Source organism: Castor canadensis, chromosome 5, assembly GCF_047511655.1.
Source record: "Castor canadensis chromosome 5, mCasCan1.hap1v2, whole genome shotgun sequence".
Lineage (NCBI taxonomy): Eukaryota > Metazoa > Chordata > Mammalia > Rodentia > Castoridae > Castor > Castor canadensis.
In genome coordinates, this window is record NC_133390.1 from 98,012,725 (window position 1) to 98,031,530 (window position 18,806).

Here is an 18,806-nt window from a genome sequence, read left to right on the forward strand (position 1 = left end):
AGAAATGGAGCCCAGTCTTTCAGACAAGCGGCTGTGAATTCCAATGTTCCAAGCTTTTTCCTACGGGCAGTTTCATATTCATTGTATGAGACATAACCTGTAAGAGTACATATAGCCAGTTTTGTGTTCCCTCTCTAGCTAATTCCACTACATCCCAATGTCTCATGCACAGAAAAAAATGAGTGGAAGGAAATAAATCAAAATTTTAAAAGTGATTACCTCCAGATAATACAGTTTTTAGGGACTTTAATTTTAATTATATCCCCAGTTATATAATGGGTATGTACTACTTTTAGTGAGGAAAAATAAAAGCTTTATAGAACAGGAAGAGGGAAGGAAAGACATGGAAGTTGATCTGCATCACACTGAGCAAGCAGAAATGGTGTCCTTTTGTGTAGTGCCCTCCCTTGGGTCCCAATGCGAGCTGCAGAACAGTACAGGTAGGCACATGGATCACCACAACAATCTACTGCTAGCACAGTCGGTGAATTTTATGCAGTCTCACAAAATGCCATCCCGACAATGAAGGCCACATACCTTTGTGCTCTCTCCTTTTGTTCTTGTTAAAGAGCTCTGACTCTGACCCCACTGCTCGCTTCACTGCAGTGTAGTGCGCCCCTCTTTTAAATCCTTTGCCCTTGTAGCCCTTGTCCAGACACTGAATTGCTTCATGTTGCACAAGGAGACTGATCGTGCTTTATACCTAGCTCCCTACAGTCTTTTACACTTCTGGGTCTCATGATTTCCTCTAACATGCTCCAGCCAAACTGACCCCCCATCACCCAAATGTCCCTGAAAAGGAAATTTCCCATAGGAAATGGAATAGTCCCTCCCTCTGTTCTTTTTCACTATGCCCTGCCTTATTTTTGAGTACATTTGGGATGCTCTTTTGTTCTTATGGATGCTAACCGCTTTAGTTTTAGGAGTCATATCTTCTTGTTTTCAATCTTCTACCAGTGTCAAACCCAGAGCTTTTCACATAGCAGGTGCTCAGTAAGAATGGGTTGAATTAAATCAAGACCTCCAGGAAACTGACAAATCCAATTAGAGGAAATTATTGTTCTAAACCTCAGCCCAGTTATACTACATATCCCATTGCTTTCCTTTGAATCAGTGGAGGTTTTTTTGTTTTTGTTTTGATTTGTTTTTTAGACTCTTTCTAGGATTTTGGACAAGTAATTTTTCCTACCCAGCCTATATATTGGAAAAGTCGTATTTAGAACAAAGGATTATCTTAACTGTGAAATGTTACAGTTGTTGTTTCAGCCTTATTGGGTTTTTTAATTGCCTTTCCCCATTCTTTCATTATTAATAAACTTTGTTTTTAGAATAGTTGTAAATTTACAGAAAAGTTAAGGAGATGGCAGAGAAAGTCTGTTAATATTCCCACCACTTTCTGTCCACATACAGTTTTCCTCCAGTGTTAGTATCTTACTTTATGGCACATGTTATAAGTAATGACACAATTCTGATATATTATTATTCACTAAAAGCCATGGATTATTCAGATTTTCTTAGTTCTTATTCTAATATCCTTTTTCTTATCTAGAATTCCATCTAGGTTATCACATTACATTTAGTTGTTCTGTCTCCTTGGATTCTGCTCTCCTATGGCAATTGCTCAGACTTTCCTTATTTTGAGGAGCATTGCAATGTTGAGGGGTGCTTGTGAGATGCACTGTAGAATGTCCCTCTATCAGAATTGCCAGGGTGACTTAGGTAGGTGCACATGTTGTACTTTGATCAGATTAACCCTCTCTGTTGCTCTTTCTTTTCCCCATTCCCCCTACTTTTAACAGGTTTTAGTGGATTTTGTCACGCCCACTTCATACATAGACACAATACTTTCTTATTATTTACCCCCATCATTCTTTCTCTCTCCCACAATTGCATTCACATGTGTGTGAATGGATATATGTAAATATACACAAGTTTTTAAGGTCTAGATTCTACATGTAAGATAAAACATTCAATATTTGTCTTTCTGACTTATTTCACTTATCATGATTATCTCCTGCTCCATCCATTTTCCTGAAAATGACATATTTCTTTTTTTGGAGAGGGGACAGTATTGGGAGTTGAACTCAGGGCTTTGCACTTGTTAGGCAGGCCCTCTACCACTTAAGCCATGCCTCTAGCCCTTTTTGCTCTAATTATTTTTGAGATAGGATTTCACTTTTTGCCCGGGCTGTCCTGGACTGTGATCCTCCCATTTATGCTTCCCACAATATCTGGGTTAACAGGTGTGAACCACCATACCTAGCTACTGGTTGAGATGGTTCTTGCAAACTTTTTGCCTGAGCTGGCCTGGAACCACAGTCCTCCTGATCTCTGCCTCTGTAGTAGCAAGGATTACTGGTATGAACAACCAGTGCCTGGCTAACTTCCCATTTTATGGCTGAATAATACTTCAATGTATATGTATACCCCATTTTTTTTTTATTCATTGATCAGTTGAAGGGCACCTAGGGTGATTCCATGACTTGGCTATTGTGAATAGCCCTCACCGATTTATTAAAACTTATATATAAAGTTTACTCTTTGTACTGTAAAGTTCTATGACATATCCGAATAGATTTTTTGTTCTCCCATAATAATGACCTGTTCCTAAAACTATTTTGACACATCCTAGTAAACCTAATGTTAGAGTTTTTTTTAAGTTATAAAATGGTAAAAGTTCACATTGAGTATTCAGGACATTTAAACATGCTGATAATTATCCTTATAGCTGATCACTCATCAATTCACAGTAGAGCTTGATTTACTCTGGGCATTAAAACCTTTGAAGTAAAGCCTGCTGTAGTGTAGTAAACACTCACTAGGCACCACTTATACGCCACACATTGAAGACGCACAGAAGACCATGTGCAAGCAGAGTGGAGAGCTCATTGAACCATCTCAGTGGGACTGGGATGTGTTCATGCCTGAATTTAGCTTAGAAGATGAGTTAGCCAAGGACAGGCAGACAATAGAAACAAATCTTCCAGGGAGAGAGGGCAGACTAAAGTCACCAAGGGTTTTATAGTATATGAAACTACTGTTAAGTTAAATGTTGCTAGAGTCAGAATGGGGTATAGGGTGTGATTTTCAAGTTCAGTCAGAGAGGTAGAAAAGTACCAAATAATGAAGGCCTTTAAGCTACAGTAAGGAGCTTTCAGTTTATCCTGAAGGCAACAGGGAGCTACTGAAGGTTGAAAGCAGAGAAGTGACATGGTCAGATTTGTGTCTGCAAGAGGTCACTTTGTAGGTGTGAAGAGTGAATATAAAGGAGACAGAACTAGATACTGGGAGACCAGCCAGAAGATTTGTTCAGGTAATAGAGGAAGCAGACCCCCTGGACAGTCACACAAAGGACAGAAAATATTTGGGACATGTTTAGCAGGTGCAATAGAAAGGATCTAGATTGAGCATGAGGGAGAATGAGAGAAAGGAGTCCAGGATGACCATGGAGTTTCTAAGATAATAAATCAATGTCTGTAATGTCACTCATTTCAGGTCAATGATACACAGAAAGGTGATGATCTCAACTGGTACCCAGGTAGAACTATCCAACAGGATGTTGGATAAATAAGTTACTGAGTAAAGAGATTAGATTTATTTATTTAGGATAATTCTGTAAATGGGTGGTGATTATAATAATGGTCAGAGATAAGAGAATTATGCAGAGTGAAGCAGAATCCTCTGGACCACTTGCAAGAAAGGAATGGGAAGGGAAGGGAAGGGAAGAGAGTGAAAGGGAAACCAGAGAAAGGTCATCTTACAAAAGGCCAGAGGACCGAGGACAAAAGACTGTCAGCAATGACAGACACAATAAGGATTCCCCTTCTGTGATTTAAGTGTTTTGCAGTCCCTGAAGCATGAAGTGTAGGCTGTACTTTGCCTTTTAAAAAGAAATGTATACAGAGGTAATTTGAAATATGCAGAAATTTTTGGGAACTTTCCATAATCAAAAGCCATTACTTTATGGTAATAGAAAAAATGAATGGTGTGGGAAATTAATACAAGATCCACAAAATATGATGAAGTAATTTCAGCTCGTAAAATTAAAAGCATGAAAAAATCGACCCAGGAAAAACATAGTGTCAGTTTAAAATATTCAACAAAAGTTATAAAAACAAACAGTGGCTAACACTATAACACTATGTAAAACTTGCTGTTGACTAATAATTGACACACAAATCAAATCTTCTCAATAAAATACAGACCTTAAATACTGATCAAAAAAAAATTGGATTTGATAGAGTAATGACCATTGAAGCCTTTGAAAGAGGATAGGGACAAAAAAATGTTATATCAAGTCTTTGCTATAAAATGTACATGGGGAATAATTGGATAAGTGATAAATAATTTTAGTAAAATAATAATGAAAACTTAAAAAGTTTAACTGAAATGCATGGGAAATTAATCAAGGAATTATCTTGCTAGAATTAACTCTAAGAATACTTTTTAATGAAAATTCATCCATATTCACATTTTTTTTTTGGGGGGTGGGACTGGAGTTTGAACTCATGGCTTTACACTTGCAAAGTAGGCACTATCTGCTTGAACCAAACCTCCAGTCCATTTTGCTCCGATTATTTGGAGATGGAATCTGGTGAACTGTTTTCCCCGGCTGGCTGCAGACCATGATCCTCCGTGATCTCAGCCTCCCAAGTACTAGTAATACAGGCATGAGCCACTGGAGCCCAGCTCATATTCACATTTTTTATTAAACTGTTCAAATAGAATCAGAACATTGTCAGGATTAAAGAAAATAAGTGAAGACAAAATATCCATGACCTTTGGACTTCATAGGACTATCTATAGCAATGGAGAGCCTGACTACAGTGTCAATGTAGTGATGGCCCTCAGCTCAGACCCCCAGGGCCTGAGCCCCTGATGGTGGCAAAGAATGCCTGATTGATGAAGAGAAAAAGTAACCCTTTTTCTGGAAGGCCCTTGATAAATACTTCATTTATTGATTTATTCACTTTATATCAACTTGTCCCAAATACAAATCTAAGACAACTAAAGAAAAGACAGATATAAAATTAAATTTCAAGTAAACAAGCAAAGAAATTACTGTTTTAAGGACTGTTGTGATTTATCCATCTATAAGTATACCAGAAATTATTGCAACAATTGCTTTTTCCAGGTCTCTGGTACACTACTAATAGCTTGTTTCTAGGACTAAAATATTAAAAACAAAAATACTTGTTTGAAATTTCTTCCCAAACACATCAGCTCTAACCCACATTTAGATTCACTCAATCCACTGCTTCACTTCAGTTACTTTGAGGTAAATATCTTGCTGTGCATTTTCTTGTCTGGACTCACTCTTATATTCTTGCCCTTCTATATGAGTTGAGAATTCTTAAAATATGTCTACTCTGCCCCAGAAGTGGCATAAATCTGGAGTATTTTTTCCAGATTTGTGGAGTGACTATCTCATCAAATCTTTGGTCTTTGATAGAATCCAAGAGGCCAAAGATATCCATTAAATATATAAGAAATAATTAAATTTTAAAGTAAAATGACAAAAGTTGCAACCAGTACACCAACAAGGTAGTAGTTGTGTAAAATTAGAAAGGTATCAAAGGTTTCCTATTTTTAATAAACTAATTTTAAAAAGCGGAAGATGCTAAAACAGGAGGACAAAACAACACTAAAAACTGAAACTACATCTTATTTCTGGTTCTGTTTCCCAAGTCCCCAAATCAGAAAGTTTCTGTGTCATGTACATACATAGACACTTCATAGATTTCTATAGTAGTCCATGTAAAGCTCATGTGGATAGTCAGTTACCCTCTGGTGAGCCCTGGCACTGTGCCTTATGCCACAGGACATATAGGAAACTCAGCCTGTGCTCCCAGAGACTGGGTCACCATCCTGTAGCCTTTCCCCGTTATATGTTAATCATGATAGCAAGAAAAATGCCTGGAAATAAGTGCATAGCACCATGTGGAGTGAGTGTAGAGGATTTTCTTAAAAGTGCTGAATACTGTTTGAATTAAACAGCCTAGTTCATGGATGCCCCAATGAACAAGAATGTTCCTAATTAATAGCTCTTCTTTATAAATAGCACAAAACCCACTTATCTAATGATTACTTTTGTACTCCTACTATGTGTACTAGATGTGTAGTGATGTGCAGGTAGAATGTAGTGATGAACAAAGAGACAAGGACTCCTCCCCATAGCATATGTTCTAATGGAAAGAAAATAATTGCTTTTTGTGACAAAAACTATTGAAGAGAAATGATGAAGAGAAAGAAGAAGGGCTGATGGGATAAGCTATAGATTGAAAGAAGTCTTCTCAGAGAAAGTATCATTTAAGATGAAACCAGGTGAATGGCTAGGAGCCAGCCAAGAGCCAGGTCAGAAGAACTTTCCCAGCTCAGAAAACAACAAGCACAGAAGCAGGTCAGGATGTCTGCTAGTCAAAGGAGGAGGTGGAAGTTGGGGGAGATCATGGAGAGCCTAGGAGACCTTGGCACTGACTTCAGCATTTTTTCTATGGAGAGTGGAATCTTACTCCCTGTGGTTGCTGGGCAAAGAATAGGTTGAGATGAGATGCTACACAAGATGTAAGCTCAATCCAGGCACACTAAAATTAATATGGAATGGACCTAGGACTACTGAAATAAGTACAAACATCAGTACAAACTTTATGTTATATGTATTTTCCCACAATAAAAATCACTAATAAAGACAGGAAGTGGTATTCCTTAAACACACCTTGCCGTGAATACTGTTCCTCCTATCTCAGACCAACAGGAGCACCAGGGAGCAGCGAGCAGTACAACGTGGGAATGGTTGGGACCCATGGGCTGGAGACCTCTCATGCGGACACTTTCAGCAGCAGTATTTCAAGAGAAGGGACCTTGATGATTAGAGAGGTAAGTTGGTGTAACAACTATGAAGAGGAAGATTCTTAAGTGGCTTTTATATTAGAGCTTTCACAAAGAATGCTCTTACAGAGTGTATTTTAAGCATGAAAACTAAGGGAAAAACTAAATGGTTGAGTGATTTTAATTGTCTGCCACCTTCTTTCCTGTATTCTTCTAAGCTTTTGCTGTGTGACTTAATTATATTAGCCCTTTAATTATATTAGCACAGATTCTTTAGTAAGAACTATGCAAGTTTTGAGCCTGAGGATATAAAACCCAAAAGTTAGATGTTCCCTGCAAAGGAAAACAGAAATGAATGATCTCTCTTAATAGCATCAGTGGTTTGGTTAGCCTCGCCCCAACCCCCATGGTTTTATCATGTAAAAAATACTCAGGAGCTTGTGCTATCCTCTGTCATGAAATTAACACTTTAAAAAAAAAAAAAGCAGAAAGCTATTTTAGTGAAAGAACAAAGAAACATGTAGATGGTTTACTTAAAAGTGCACCTTAACTCTTTGGTGTCATGGATTTGGGGAGCCCCAGGTTGGTGAAAGAATTTATCAAGATTGATAGTAGGAGAAAGCAAAGATTTATTAGGACACCATTAAAAGTAGAGAAAATGGCAGGTGGCTAGTCAAAGGAGTGTAGAGAACAGATTTTATACCTCAGGTTAGGCCACTTTTAATTAGTTGTCTCCCTTTCTGTAAACCTTATTGATTGGTTGTCTCTTCCTCTGACCAAGTTTGAACTTCTCTTGTGGGACCATCTCTGGAAATTTGGCTTTTCTTTCCATGTTCTATGTCTGCCCCCACCCCAACCCACAGCAGACCTGATCCGTCTCCCACATTCTGTCTGTTCCTTGATATTCTTTTGTCTGCCATGTCTCCCTAAAATAGGGGTGCCCTCCACATGTGGGTAATTTTTTTAAAGTCTAGGAATATTATTTCATTGGCTGGAAGCACCTGTTCTCTTGTACCTTTCCTTCCTGCATGTAGTAATTCCCCATCGTGTCTGTGCTAGCCAAAGGGCCCTGACAAACCAGAATTCATAGTCTTTTTTTCACTTGTCATCACCATGCAAATTTGAAAACAGGTCTTTATTTGAAAGAAAAGTAATGTCCAGTAACACTGGGCAAATGTTATGTAACTTCTTCCTGCCTCTGTTTTATCATCTATAAAATTTCAGAAATAATAGCATATGACTTCTAATATGTTGAGAATTCTAATAACTTAAAGTGTTCAATAAACATTATTTTATTTTATTTTCAGTCTCTCCATAAATTGAATTCTCCTTTTACTTCTTATCACAACTCACTCTTCCTTCTAAAGCCAAAACACATATCATCTGTCATTCTTCCTCTTCAACCAGGATTGATCTGAGAAACGCCAAGAGCTGACTTTGGTCTCCAAAAAGGCAGAGGGCATCTTTCTTTTGAAAGGAAGAAAGAATTGTAGTTTAGAGACGAATAAGGCCTTTGAAGTAATAATTGGCAGTGGGGCTATAACAAGAAGACTGGTTCACAAAGCAACTTGCTAGAATTTTATTTTATGTCCTCGCCGAATCTTTCAAGTAAGCTTTAAAGAATCCTTTCACATATGCCTGGAATGAAAAATAGACTTGGCTGCTGGAGTTGACATTGTGTAGCTCTGGTATATAAATCTCCCAGTGTGGTGAATGGATCATTTCAATAGAAGTGTAGAGAACTTCTGTGACTACAGCTTGCCACTTGAGAAAACATAGGAAAAATGTTCTGGAGTGAGTTACTCTTTAACTCCAAATGAAAGGACTCTAATTCCTGATGTGGCTTAAAAGTTTCCCAAGCCTTTATGACAGTCAGTACCTCCAAGGAGACATTGTTGTCACATTTTCAATTCAGTTGCCAGCCACATCCCCATGGTTCCATATGATCTAAAGTTCTCCAGTATTCTACAACCATAGCCAATCACTTTGAAAATTGCATCTACTGGTATCTTATATGAATTTAATCCATCAAGGGACCCTCAAATTGTTTTGTCCTCTCAGTTTCCAATTTTGGCCTTTTCCAAATATGAGTTTTTAAATAAAACCATAAACTATATTAGTTAAGGTTCACATGAGAAATAGAATATTTTTGTATTTGGAGAGAGGGGAGATTATGAGAAAGTGGATCATGTGATTGTGGACACCAAAAAGTCCAGCCATTGACCATTTGCAAGCTGGAAACCCAGGAAAGGTGGTGGTATAAATCCCAGTGCTAGGGTAGGTGAAAAATGAAATGAGATGTCACAACTCTAGTAGTGAGGTAAAAAAGGTGGGGGTGGGGGAATTCTTTCTTCTGCATTTTGTTCTATTCATGACCTCAGTAGGATAGTTAAAGCCTAGCAGATTGAGAGTGATAATCTACTTTACTTACTGAGTCCACCAATTTGAAGGCTAATATTATCCCCAGAAACACTCCAAGATAATGTTTAATCTGAGCCCACATTGCCCAATCAGGGTGATAACATAAAATAAACCATTACACAATCCTTGAGTTAAAATCTATTGAAAGTACATATATTAAAAAGAAAAATGCAGACTAAAGTGTATCCTTAACAAAATAAGAAAAGAAAATAAAAACTCATTATGATAAAATTTAGCAGATTGGGTATTATTCAGTTTCCCAAGGTGAACACCAGTTACTCGCTCAACTCATTCCCATGTGAATGAGCTCCATGGTCCACAGACCATACTGGTTCTGCTACTCGTGGTCTTGTCAGATGCACAGATTCTCCCTTGCAGTACATAATGTTCTCCCTATAGCGCTACTTTTCCCATCCTACAGCTCCCCAGGTCCCCTTTCTATTCTATTCTAGAATATTCCACACCAGCTGTGATCAGCCATTTTGTCCACAGGGGCCCATGTGCGGGAAGTGCTGTTCTGCCTTACTTGTTCTTCACCCAGCAGATCTCTGTGGGTCTAGACCAGTCTTCTCTTTCTCCTGAAAACCTCCACTGAACTTAGTGGGCTCTGTCCATGGCACCTTCCTGGATCAGCTGGCATCTCTCTAAATGTCTGTCCATGCCTGAACCAGAAAACTCGCTATATCATCAAGTCTTTTTTGGTTACAAAACATGAGAGAAAGAACCCACTTTAACATAGCTTAAGGGGAAAAAATGTGGGAGAATGGTAGGTATCAGAAATAAGGGAGTTAAGATTCAGAGGTATTCAAGGAATATGAGTCAGGTTACAATAAAGGTTCCTGCACACCCATGTTTATTGCAGCACTATTCACCATAGCGAAGCTGCAGAAACAGCCAAGATGCCCCACTACTGATGAATGCATCAAGAAAATGTGGTATTTATACACAATGGAATTTTACTCAGTCATAAAGAGGAATGAAATTTTGTCATCTGCAGGTAAATGAATGGAACTGAAGAACATCATCTTAAGTGAAGTTAGCCGGGTTCAGAAGGCCAAAAGTCACACATGTTCTCTCATATGTGAAATACAGACCTAATACAAGCACAGCAATATTATGGAAAATAGGTCACTCTAAGGGGAGGTCACATACAAGAGAGGAGGGTAACAGAAGAAAGTTAAGAAGGTGACTATGGTTGATGTACTTTCCATATAAGAATGGATATCGAATTTTTAAACCTGTTGAAATCACCATAAAAAAGAGACTAAGGTAGAAAGAAGAAAAATAGAGGAGCTGAACCAATTCAGGTTATTATATATATATGAAAGTGTCACAAGGAAACTCCCTCTATAGCTATCTTAAACTAACAAAAACATCATTTTTTTTTCTTTTACAAAATCAGAAAACAGGAGGATAGAACCAATGGGAAAAGGAGGGTGTGGGGAAAGACCATGGGAAGGTAAATATGGTGCAAATATTGTGTACACATGTGTACAAATTTAAAAATGAGACCTGTTGAAACTACTCCAGGAATGAGGAGAGGGGAGATAAAGGAGAATGATGGGGGTGTGTATTATAAGAACTTTGTAAATGCCACAATATATCCCCAGCACAATAAAAAAAAATAGTAAAAAAAGAAAAGGAAAAAAAAAAAGATTCAGAGGTATTTCATGGGAGAAACCCAAAAATAGAAGGTGAGTGGGCCCCCATGAGGACTGGAACCAGAAGCTAAGAAGTGACAAGAGGTTAGGCAGCTTTGCATGTGCATTTCACTCATGTCTCTCCTTTTCTCACCTCTGCTTTCCTCCTCATCTCTCTCCTCTCTCTCTCTCTCTCTCTCTCTCTCTCTCTCTCTCTCTGCATGCTTGTGCTCTCACCTCTCCTCCCTCCATTGCAGGATGGTCTCCACTTCTTAGCTCAGGCCTTGTTGTTAAATTTTAATGGGAATTTGATATCATTTAGCTCATGTATCCACTCCTAGTCCAACCAGGAGCTGAATTCCCTAGTATAACAATACAGCCTAAAGCACCTGGGCTCTGCCTCCAGACAGCTCAGAGTTGATCCTGGATTTCACCACTTAGAGCTTTTGTCACTTGGGACAAGTTAAGTGACTTTGTTGTACTGCAGTTTTTCCTCCTGTAAAATGGGGATGGAGCTAGCTCATGGTGCTATTTGAGGATTCAAATGGAAGACCATACACAAAGTGTTTTAGCACAGTACCTGGCATATGTTTGTTTGCAGAACATTTTATGCCCATCCTCATGGAAATGGTGAAAGCAGAAAAATCAGACACTGTTGGGGTTCTGTTAATGAGGTCCTAACGGGCAGGACTGTTGTTCATTTATCTTTGTGCTTACATTAGAGTGTCTGGCTCAGGGAATGTTCTAATACACAGGTGCTGGTTGAATGAACCAAGGGGTGATGACTCAGAAGTGGGCAGATTCAGGGGTCATTACTTCACACTTCTCACTGTCTGGGTTACTTCCTCTGGTTAGCCTCTTCAGGTCTTTTGTTATTGTTGTTGTTAATCAATGTGTCTGCATCAGCGTTTGGCTTGGAGAAGAATGCTACTGATACAAGAGAAAGTGAAGAATTCTAAAACAGAAGGTGTGATTTTTGCTATTGAGGAATTGGGGAAAGTGTTAAAATGCTTTTCAGTAGAAGTTAGAGGGAAAGAAAAGCTGCCTAGTGCGCATAAAAAGCAGGGCCAATAAGATAAATTCAGACTGAACTCTCTAAATATCATTTAGAAAGTGAAATGTTTAACTCAGAATAGGCACTGGTACAAGCTCCAGAAGAGCACTGTGACCAGATGAATCCAGAAGTCCCTTTCTGGGACAGTTTGTAGTTCAGAATCATGTTGCCTAGAAACAGAACACTAGGCTTTCCAATTATTTCTCAAGTTTCTTGGTGACCATCAGTTGAACCCCTTCAGGAACTTAGGAGTCTGTTTCGTCACACACACACATGCACATGCACACAAACTTATCTACTTTTACTTCCTGACAGAGACAAGTGCAGCGCTGTAACTATAAGACCAAGATAGGCTCTGGAAGAGAGAAGCCTCAGGGAGATGGTCAAAGACATAGCATGAACTCTTGCCCACACCAGTCCCAAAGTGGTAGGAAGTGCGCCTGACTTGTTCCTAGCTGTTCCATGTTCAGAAGAATGGAGGGGGAAGATAAATAGATGGAAAGATAGGAAGGAACAAAGGAAGGAAGGGAGGGAGGGAAGAAAGAGAAAGAGATGGATGGAAGGATGGATGGAGAGAGATGGAGAAAGAAAGAAAAGAAAGAAAGAGAAAGAAAGAAAGGGAAATCATTGCTTAGTCAGATCTGCTCTAAGACTGCTTAGTCAACTAGTCACATGCTAAATCAAAAAATGCAGGACTATGCACAGCAAACTCATAATCAACAGTGAAGAGACAACTATCAGAATGGGAGAAAATAAAAATATTTGCAAACTATGCATCTAGCAAGAGGTTAAAATCAGAATATATAAGGAGCTCAAAAAACTGAATAGCAAAACAACCCATTTTTTAAAATAAGCAATAGCTCTAAATCAACAATTCTCAAATGAAGACATACAAAGGCCTACCAGACATATGAAAAAATGCTATAATCATCAAGGAAATGCAAATCAAAACCACAATGAAATGTTACCTTACCCTGTAAGAATGATTATTATCAAAAAGATAAAAGATAAGAAGTATCCTTATCTTATCCTGGTGAGGATGTGGAGAAAAAGGAAACCCTTGCACACTGCTGGTGGAAATATAAATTAGACCAGTCATTATTAAGGAACACAGAATGGAGGTTCCACCAAAAATTAAAAATAGAATATCCATATGGTGAAATAAAAACAACTTAAATTCACTGATGAATTAAAAAAAAATGTGGTACATATGCACAATGGACTATTCAGCCATGAAAGAAGGAAATCCTGTCATTTACGACAACATGGGTAGAACTGACGATCATTACGGAAAGTGAAATAATCCGGGCACAGACAGAGAAGTACCACATGACTTCATTCACATGGGGAATGTCAAAAAGTTGATCTCATAGAAGTTGAGAGTAGAATAGTGGTTATCAAAGGCTGGGGAAGGAGGAGGGATGGGGAAGGTTGGTTAATGCATAGTAAGTTACAGTTGCATAGGAGCCAGGAAAAAAGTGCAAGACTAGCCAGTCCTACAATGTGAACGCTGGCTTTTGGGGACCAGAGTTGTCTTTTTATCCCATCTCAGGAAGCTGCTCTCCAGAGCAGTGGTTTCCAAATTCATTAGGTCATGCCACCCTTTCACTAGAAATTTTAGAGCACACACATACAGCATACATACTGCGGTCCCACTGCATGAGTATGAACAGAATAAAATACCTTTAAAGAATTTTTATAAGGATGATGTAAAGAATATTTCTAATCCTTTACCAGTCACAATGACTTCATTTCTTTACCGCCTACCACAAAGCACCCTAGTTACTTATTGAAAGATTGAGCCTTAATGATAGTGGATATAATCCATATTTTCAAATAGTCTTCTACTTCATTGTATTGTTTCTTTGGAATTTCAGTCAGATAACTGATCAAGTTAATCATTGTTTTGACCTTGTGAATGACAAACAGCCCTTTAAGTTGGGTATCAACTCTGCATTTTCTTGGAATATAGTTGTACAGAGATTATTAGTATTATCCCATTCTTCTGCTTCTTTTCAGCAACTTTAGGTTGCATATCTGCTTTGTGGGTTTGTGTTCTTGTAATTTGGCAATAAGGTTGTATACCCAATTGACTGATAGTGTGCATGTACACACACACACTGAACGAGAAATATGCCATTGTAGGCCCTGCTCAGCCCTCTGCCTTGTGACATCCCTGTCTCCCTACAGGGGACGCACACATAACCATGTATGGCTTCTGACTGTCCCTTGTATGCAGAAGCATACAGCTTCAGGGTCAACCATTTACTAAATATTAATAAAGCTTAATGTCTTTTTAAATTTTCTTAGGTAAAATAGAAATTTCAATGTTCCCTTCTTAGACTGCACTGGATCCGCTTGGAGTCCCCTTCATCTATGTATAAAAGAAGTAATGTTGCTCTATGGTTTCTTCCTCCTTCTCTAATGGTCCCCATGTATTGTGCCCCTCAGACAGCTGGAGAGAAGAAGCGATCCGGCCACAGTGACAGCAATGGCTTTGCTGGCCACATCAACCTCCCAGACCTGGTGCAGCAGAGCCATTCCCCTGCTGGGACACCCACTGAAGGCCTGGGGCGTGTTTCCTCCCATTCTCAGGAGATGGACCCCGGGACTGAAGTAGGTGCTGGGCAGCAGAAAAGACAGTTCTGTTTTTCATGGGTTCTGAATCCTGCCCTCTTCAAGAATGAGGTTTTGCCACACACCCTGAAAAATGTTTGGTTGGCTTCTACCGTACAGCTGCTTATATAAATATGCAAACAGAAATCACAGACACAGAGCAATGACAAGTTCTCAGATATCATCTGGGCCAGTTTTATAGATGAGAGTTCAGGTAGGTTCAGTGACCCACCTAAAGCATACAGCTGTTCTGTGACAGAGCTTGAACCTGAACTTAGACCTATGTCACAGTGCAGTCATAGAAACTTCAGACGTTGAGATTTCAAGGCCAACAGTTAAGGTTCATATTTACATTCAGTCAAACTTAGTTTGACTTAAATAAAATGAAATTGAAGTGATTCATTTATGAATCATAAAAATTAATAGATAGATTCTCACACCAAATTGCAATGAAACATTTCCAGGAAAGAGCCTGAATGAACACAAGTGATTAAGCAGAGATTATAGATGTCATTGACTGATTGTACGAGTTCAAGAGCATGATCATGTTTCACGAATAGGCCCTCATATATCATGCAAGGCTCTAAATGTTTTTTATAAAGAACGGGCACTGTTGTTTTGACAGTGCCCACATACTGAATCTTTATGATGCACCTTTTGGATTCTACAGTTGTACAGCAGATGAGCTTTGCATCCCCCAAGGAAAAGAGCACAGGGGCCTATTGGAAATTATAGCATCCTATGGTAACTCTGTGCAGTTTGGGCAGAGAGTTTCTGCCTAAAAACCTTTATCAGCACCAAAGAGGTCTCCACAGGATGGAATCCTGATCCAGATTCTCCTGCTGACCCAGCTATAAGTAGGGATGTTAGTACCTGTCCCACCTCCTTCATGGACTTCTAACGATCCAAGAAGAGAATGAATATGAAATTGCTATCACTGGGAGAGGTGATCCCACCTTGAGGGTGAGATGATTTTGATTTCACAGCCTGGAGGGAAAATCTTGAATTAAATAATCTTTGTGTTTTTTTATTTGTTTAGTGGTATTGGCATGTTGGTTTATTTTTTAATAAAAATCTAAAAGGAAAACTAAAAACCTTTAGTTAAAGACATTTATCTCCCTCCATGGGCAATTATTACATTGTATACAGGTGTGTTTGTGATGTTAAATGGATGAATATGAGAAATGATGATGACAGACAAAATGGGGTGATGATTATTGAAACTCTTTTGGAAAAATTCAGATCTGGAACACTGCAGCATAAATAAGCCCTGAGTGTATCATTCCCATGCCTAGTTCTAGCTTCATGTCTTCATGGTGCTGTCCAGGCCATGGAGATTTATTTTTAAGTAAGCCCTCCAAATACATTACCCTCAAACCCGAAATTTTCAGGAAGTCTCCATGTAAAGCTCATAAATATAGCATCCTTTCCACCATGGGAAGGAAAATCAATTCCTGGATGAATTCATTCCTGAATTACAGATTTTAAAGCTTTTGGAGCTAGCATCAGTTCATTGGACCGTCAGGCCAGAGTGGAAAGGCCCCAATGCACTTCCTTCCAAGAAGGAATCCCTTGGGTTGACTGTGTGTTCAGGATGAAATGCTACTATGTAGATAAGCTTACCTAGATTTTCCTTTTCTTAAGTTCATTTGATCAGTGTGAGATTGCTTTGGCTTAAACGTGGAGATAAATTCTGTCACTACACTACAATTGCCTTACACATATTAGGTGGCAAGTGTTCAAAATGCAGTTTTCTTGCTGCAACTCTTCATCAATAAATGAAGCCCTACAAATGCCCTCTGGCTAGTGAGAAACCAATGCCAGCAGAAACTGAAGAGAGGCACATGCTTTTGACCAGAGGGTTGGAATACAAACAGCTGAATAAATTGAGGGGTCTGCAATCATCATAAATCCCAAGAAAGAAATCGTTAGCATTGTTTGTTCCTGCAGTATTTTTTTCATCTGCTCATCTTAGTCTTGTTTATTGATTAGTATGGCATGGGGAGCACCACCAAAGCCTCCTTCACCCCCTTTGTGGACCCCAGAGTATACCAGACGTCTCCCACTGATGAAGATGAAGAGGATGAAGAATCATCAGCTGCGGGTAAGCTAGAAGGTCCCAGTGTTTCAAAAACAGCTTGCTTTCCTTTCTGGTTTTTCCTGATAAAGAAATTCATCATTAGTTCAGAAGTTAAGCCATTTAATATTTAAGCCCTATCTTATAAGGAGGATTTTTTTTTTAATTGTGAGATTCCTAAAACAAATTTCTTTCTTTTCCTTTTTTTCCCTCCATCTTTTCTATTTTGCTTCTGTTAGGAAGCCAGAGGTATCCAGGGACCCTAGAAAAGGCTGCTCCTGAGCGATCGCCAAACTTAGCACGTTTCCCAAAAACAATTTCTGGGTACAATGCTATGCACGCAATAGACACTTATTAAGTGTGTGTTGAGTTGTGTTGAATTCCAGATGTGTGCTTCCTACCACAAAGGTCTGGCTGATTTAGAGGAATAGCGCTTTCTGGCCTTCTGCAAGTCACTAGTCATTAAAGTCAGCTTAGGCCAACTTTTCAATTAATAATATGGAATTTCAAAAAGGGAATCTTTCTTGCATACATTTACAAGGGTTGTGGATGGCCTATTTGATTTTATTGGATGAATATTGATTTTCTAAACCATCCAAGTAGTGTCTGGAGGCCTGTTTTGCTAATGAATAAAATACTGCTTCTATGAATGACTTATACTTTATCCTACTACAAAAAAAGTATAAAATAAATATAGTTTCACAGTTTCTGTGCCTTTTCTATAAAACACACTAAACAAGGAGAAATAGTGTTTTGATGCCCCTTCTCCATATCTCTACTGGTTACCTTTTAAGATGCAATTGACTTCTCTGGTTCTTTTTCTCAAAGCTCTGTTTACTAGCGAACTTCTTAGGCAAGAACAGGCCAAACTCAATGAAGCAAGAAAGATTTCAGTGGTGAACGTAAACCCAACCAACATTCGGCCTCATAGTGACACACCGGAAATCAGGAAATACAAGAAACGATTCAACTCAGAAATACTTTGTGCAGCACTGTGGGGTATGTTGGTGTTGGTTCTTTTTTTTTTTTTCAATCATTAATGAATTGGCTCCCCAACATGAAAAAGTCTGAAGATCTCATCATCAGAAGTCACTAGTTGAATCCTTGATGTTAGAAACCTCAGACCTGACTTGGACTGTCTTAACCTCAGAGAGACAAAAAACAGGTTTATATGTGAAAGCTTATGATGCCGTAATAACAAGGACAACATCTACAGTGTAGACTTAAAGCAACAGCAGAACTCGCTACCACTCAGTGCACACCCACTATGCTTCTAGCACTTTGATGAACCTCACATTGTCTCTGATTCATACGTCCTACACGGAGAATGCTGGTAGTATCTTATCTTCATTTCACAGATGAAAAACTTGCCTAGCATATTTCAGTGACTTGCCCAAGGCCATACCATCAAAGTAACCAGGTAAAAGTTGAGAAGAACAACAAATGATGAGTCCTCCCGTTGAGTTCAAAACATCACTATGCAGTTCTCAGGAAAAAGGCTAGCAGATTTTAGCTAACCTCAAACTCAGTATTAGGCGTGATGAGATTCTACCAAAGTCCTGTTCTGTGTTACTAGTAACATTCTGGGCGGGTCAGGGTATGGGTCATCTGTAGCCATCTAAAATACTAGAGTAGGATTGAAGCACCATAATTTGAGAGGCTAAAAGCTTTTGAGACGTTAGAAGAGTATGAAGCCTGTAGATCACTTCCTGAGCAGTGTGATGGTTCTGTCCTCTGGAGACGAGACAGAGGCGATCAACACAGCCATATTTAATACCGAAAGGGTTGACATGTGGATGAAAGGCAGACACTTATGTTCTCAGAAGATACAAGTTCATAAAGTACAATATATGTACAGGTAAAATACCAAGGCAAAACCTACTGAACAATGAGCAGACACTAAAACGATGATGTACAGAAATGTAATATAGGACATGTTAAGGGGAGGGTGATAGCATAGGAGGGGGAGGATAAATGAAGAGGGTAAAGGAGGGTGACTATGGTTGAGGTACTTTCTATACATGTATGAATATGGAACACTGAAACCTGTCAAAGTCATTTCAAGAAAGGCTGTGGGAGAAGAGGGAGATTAATGGAGAGGATGAATCAAACCGGAGTACAATATACGTATATATGGAAATGTCACAGTATAACTATCATATACTAATAA

General features: G+C 38.8%; 1 protein-coding gene across 7 annotated transcripts in view; it reads left to right on the plus strand.

Annotated features, from left to right (window-relative positions):
* Tnik (TRAF2 and NCK interacting kinase) overlaps nt 1–18,806 on the plus strand; it is a 362,085-nt gene that overhangs the window by 323,544 nt on the left and 19,735 nt on the right. For all 7 annotated transcript variants that reach the window (XM_074073788.1, XM_074073787.1, XM_074073783.1 and 4 more), the window contains 4 exons: nt 6,747–6,876; nt 14,395–14,559; nt 16,552–16,663; nt 17,465–17,635. In XM_074073788.1, coding sequence (XP_073929889.1) covers nt 6,747–6,876; nt 14,395–14,559; nt 16,552–16,663; nt 17,465–17,635 — 578 coding nt within the window. The remainder of the gene's footprint in view (nt 1–6,746; nt 6,877–14,394; nt 14,560–16,551; nt 16,664–17,464; nt 17,636–18,806) is intronic.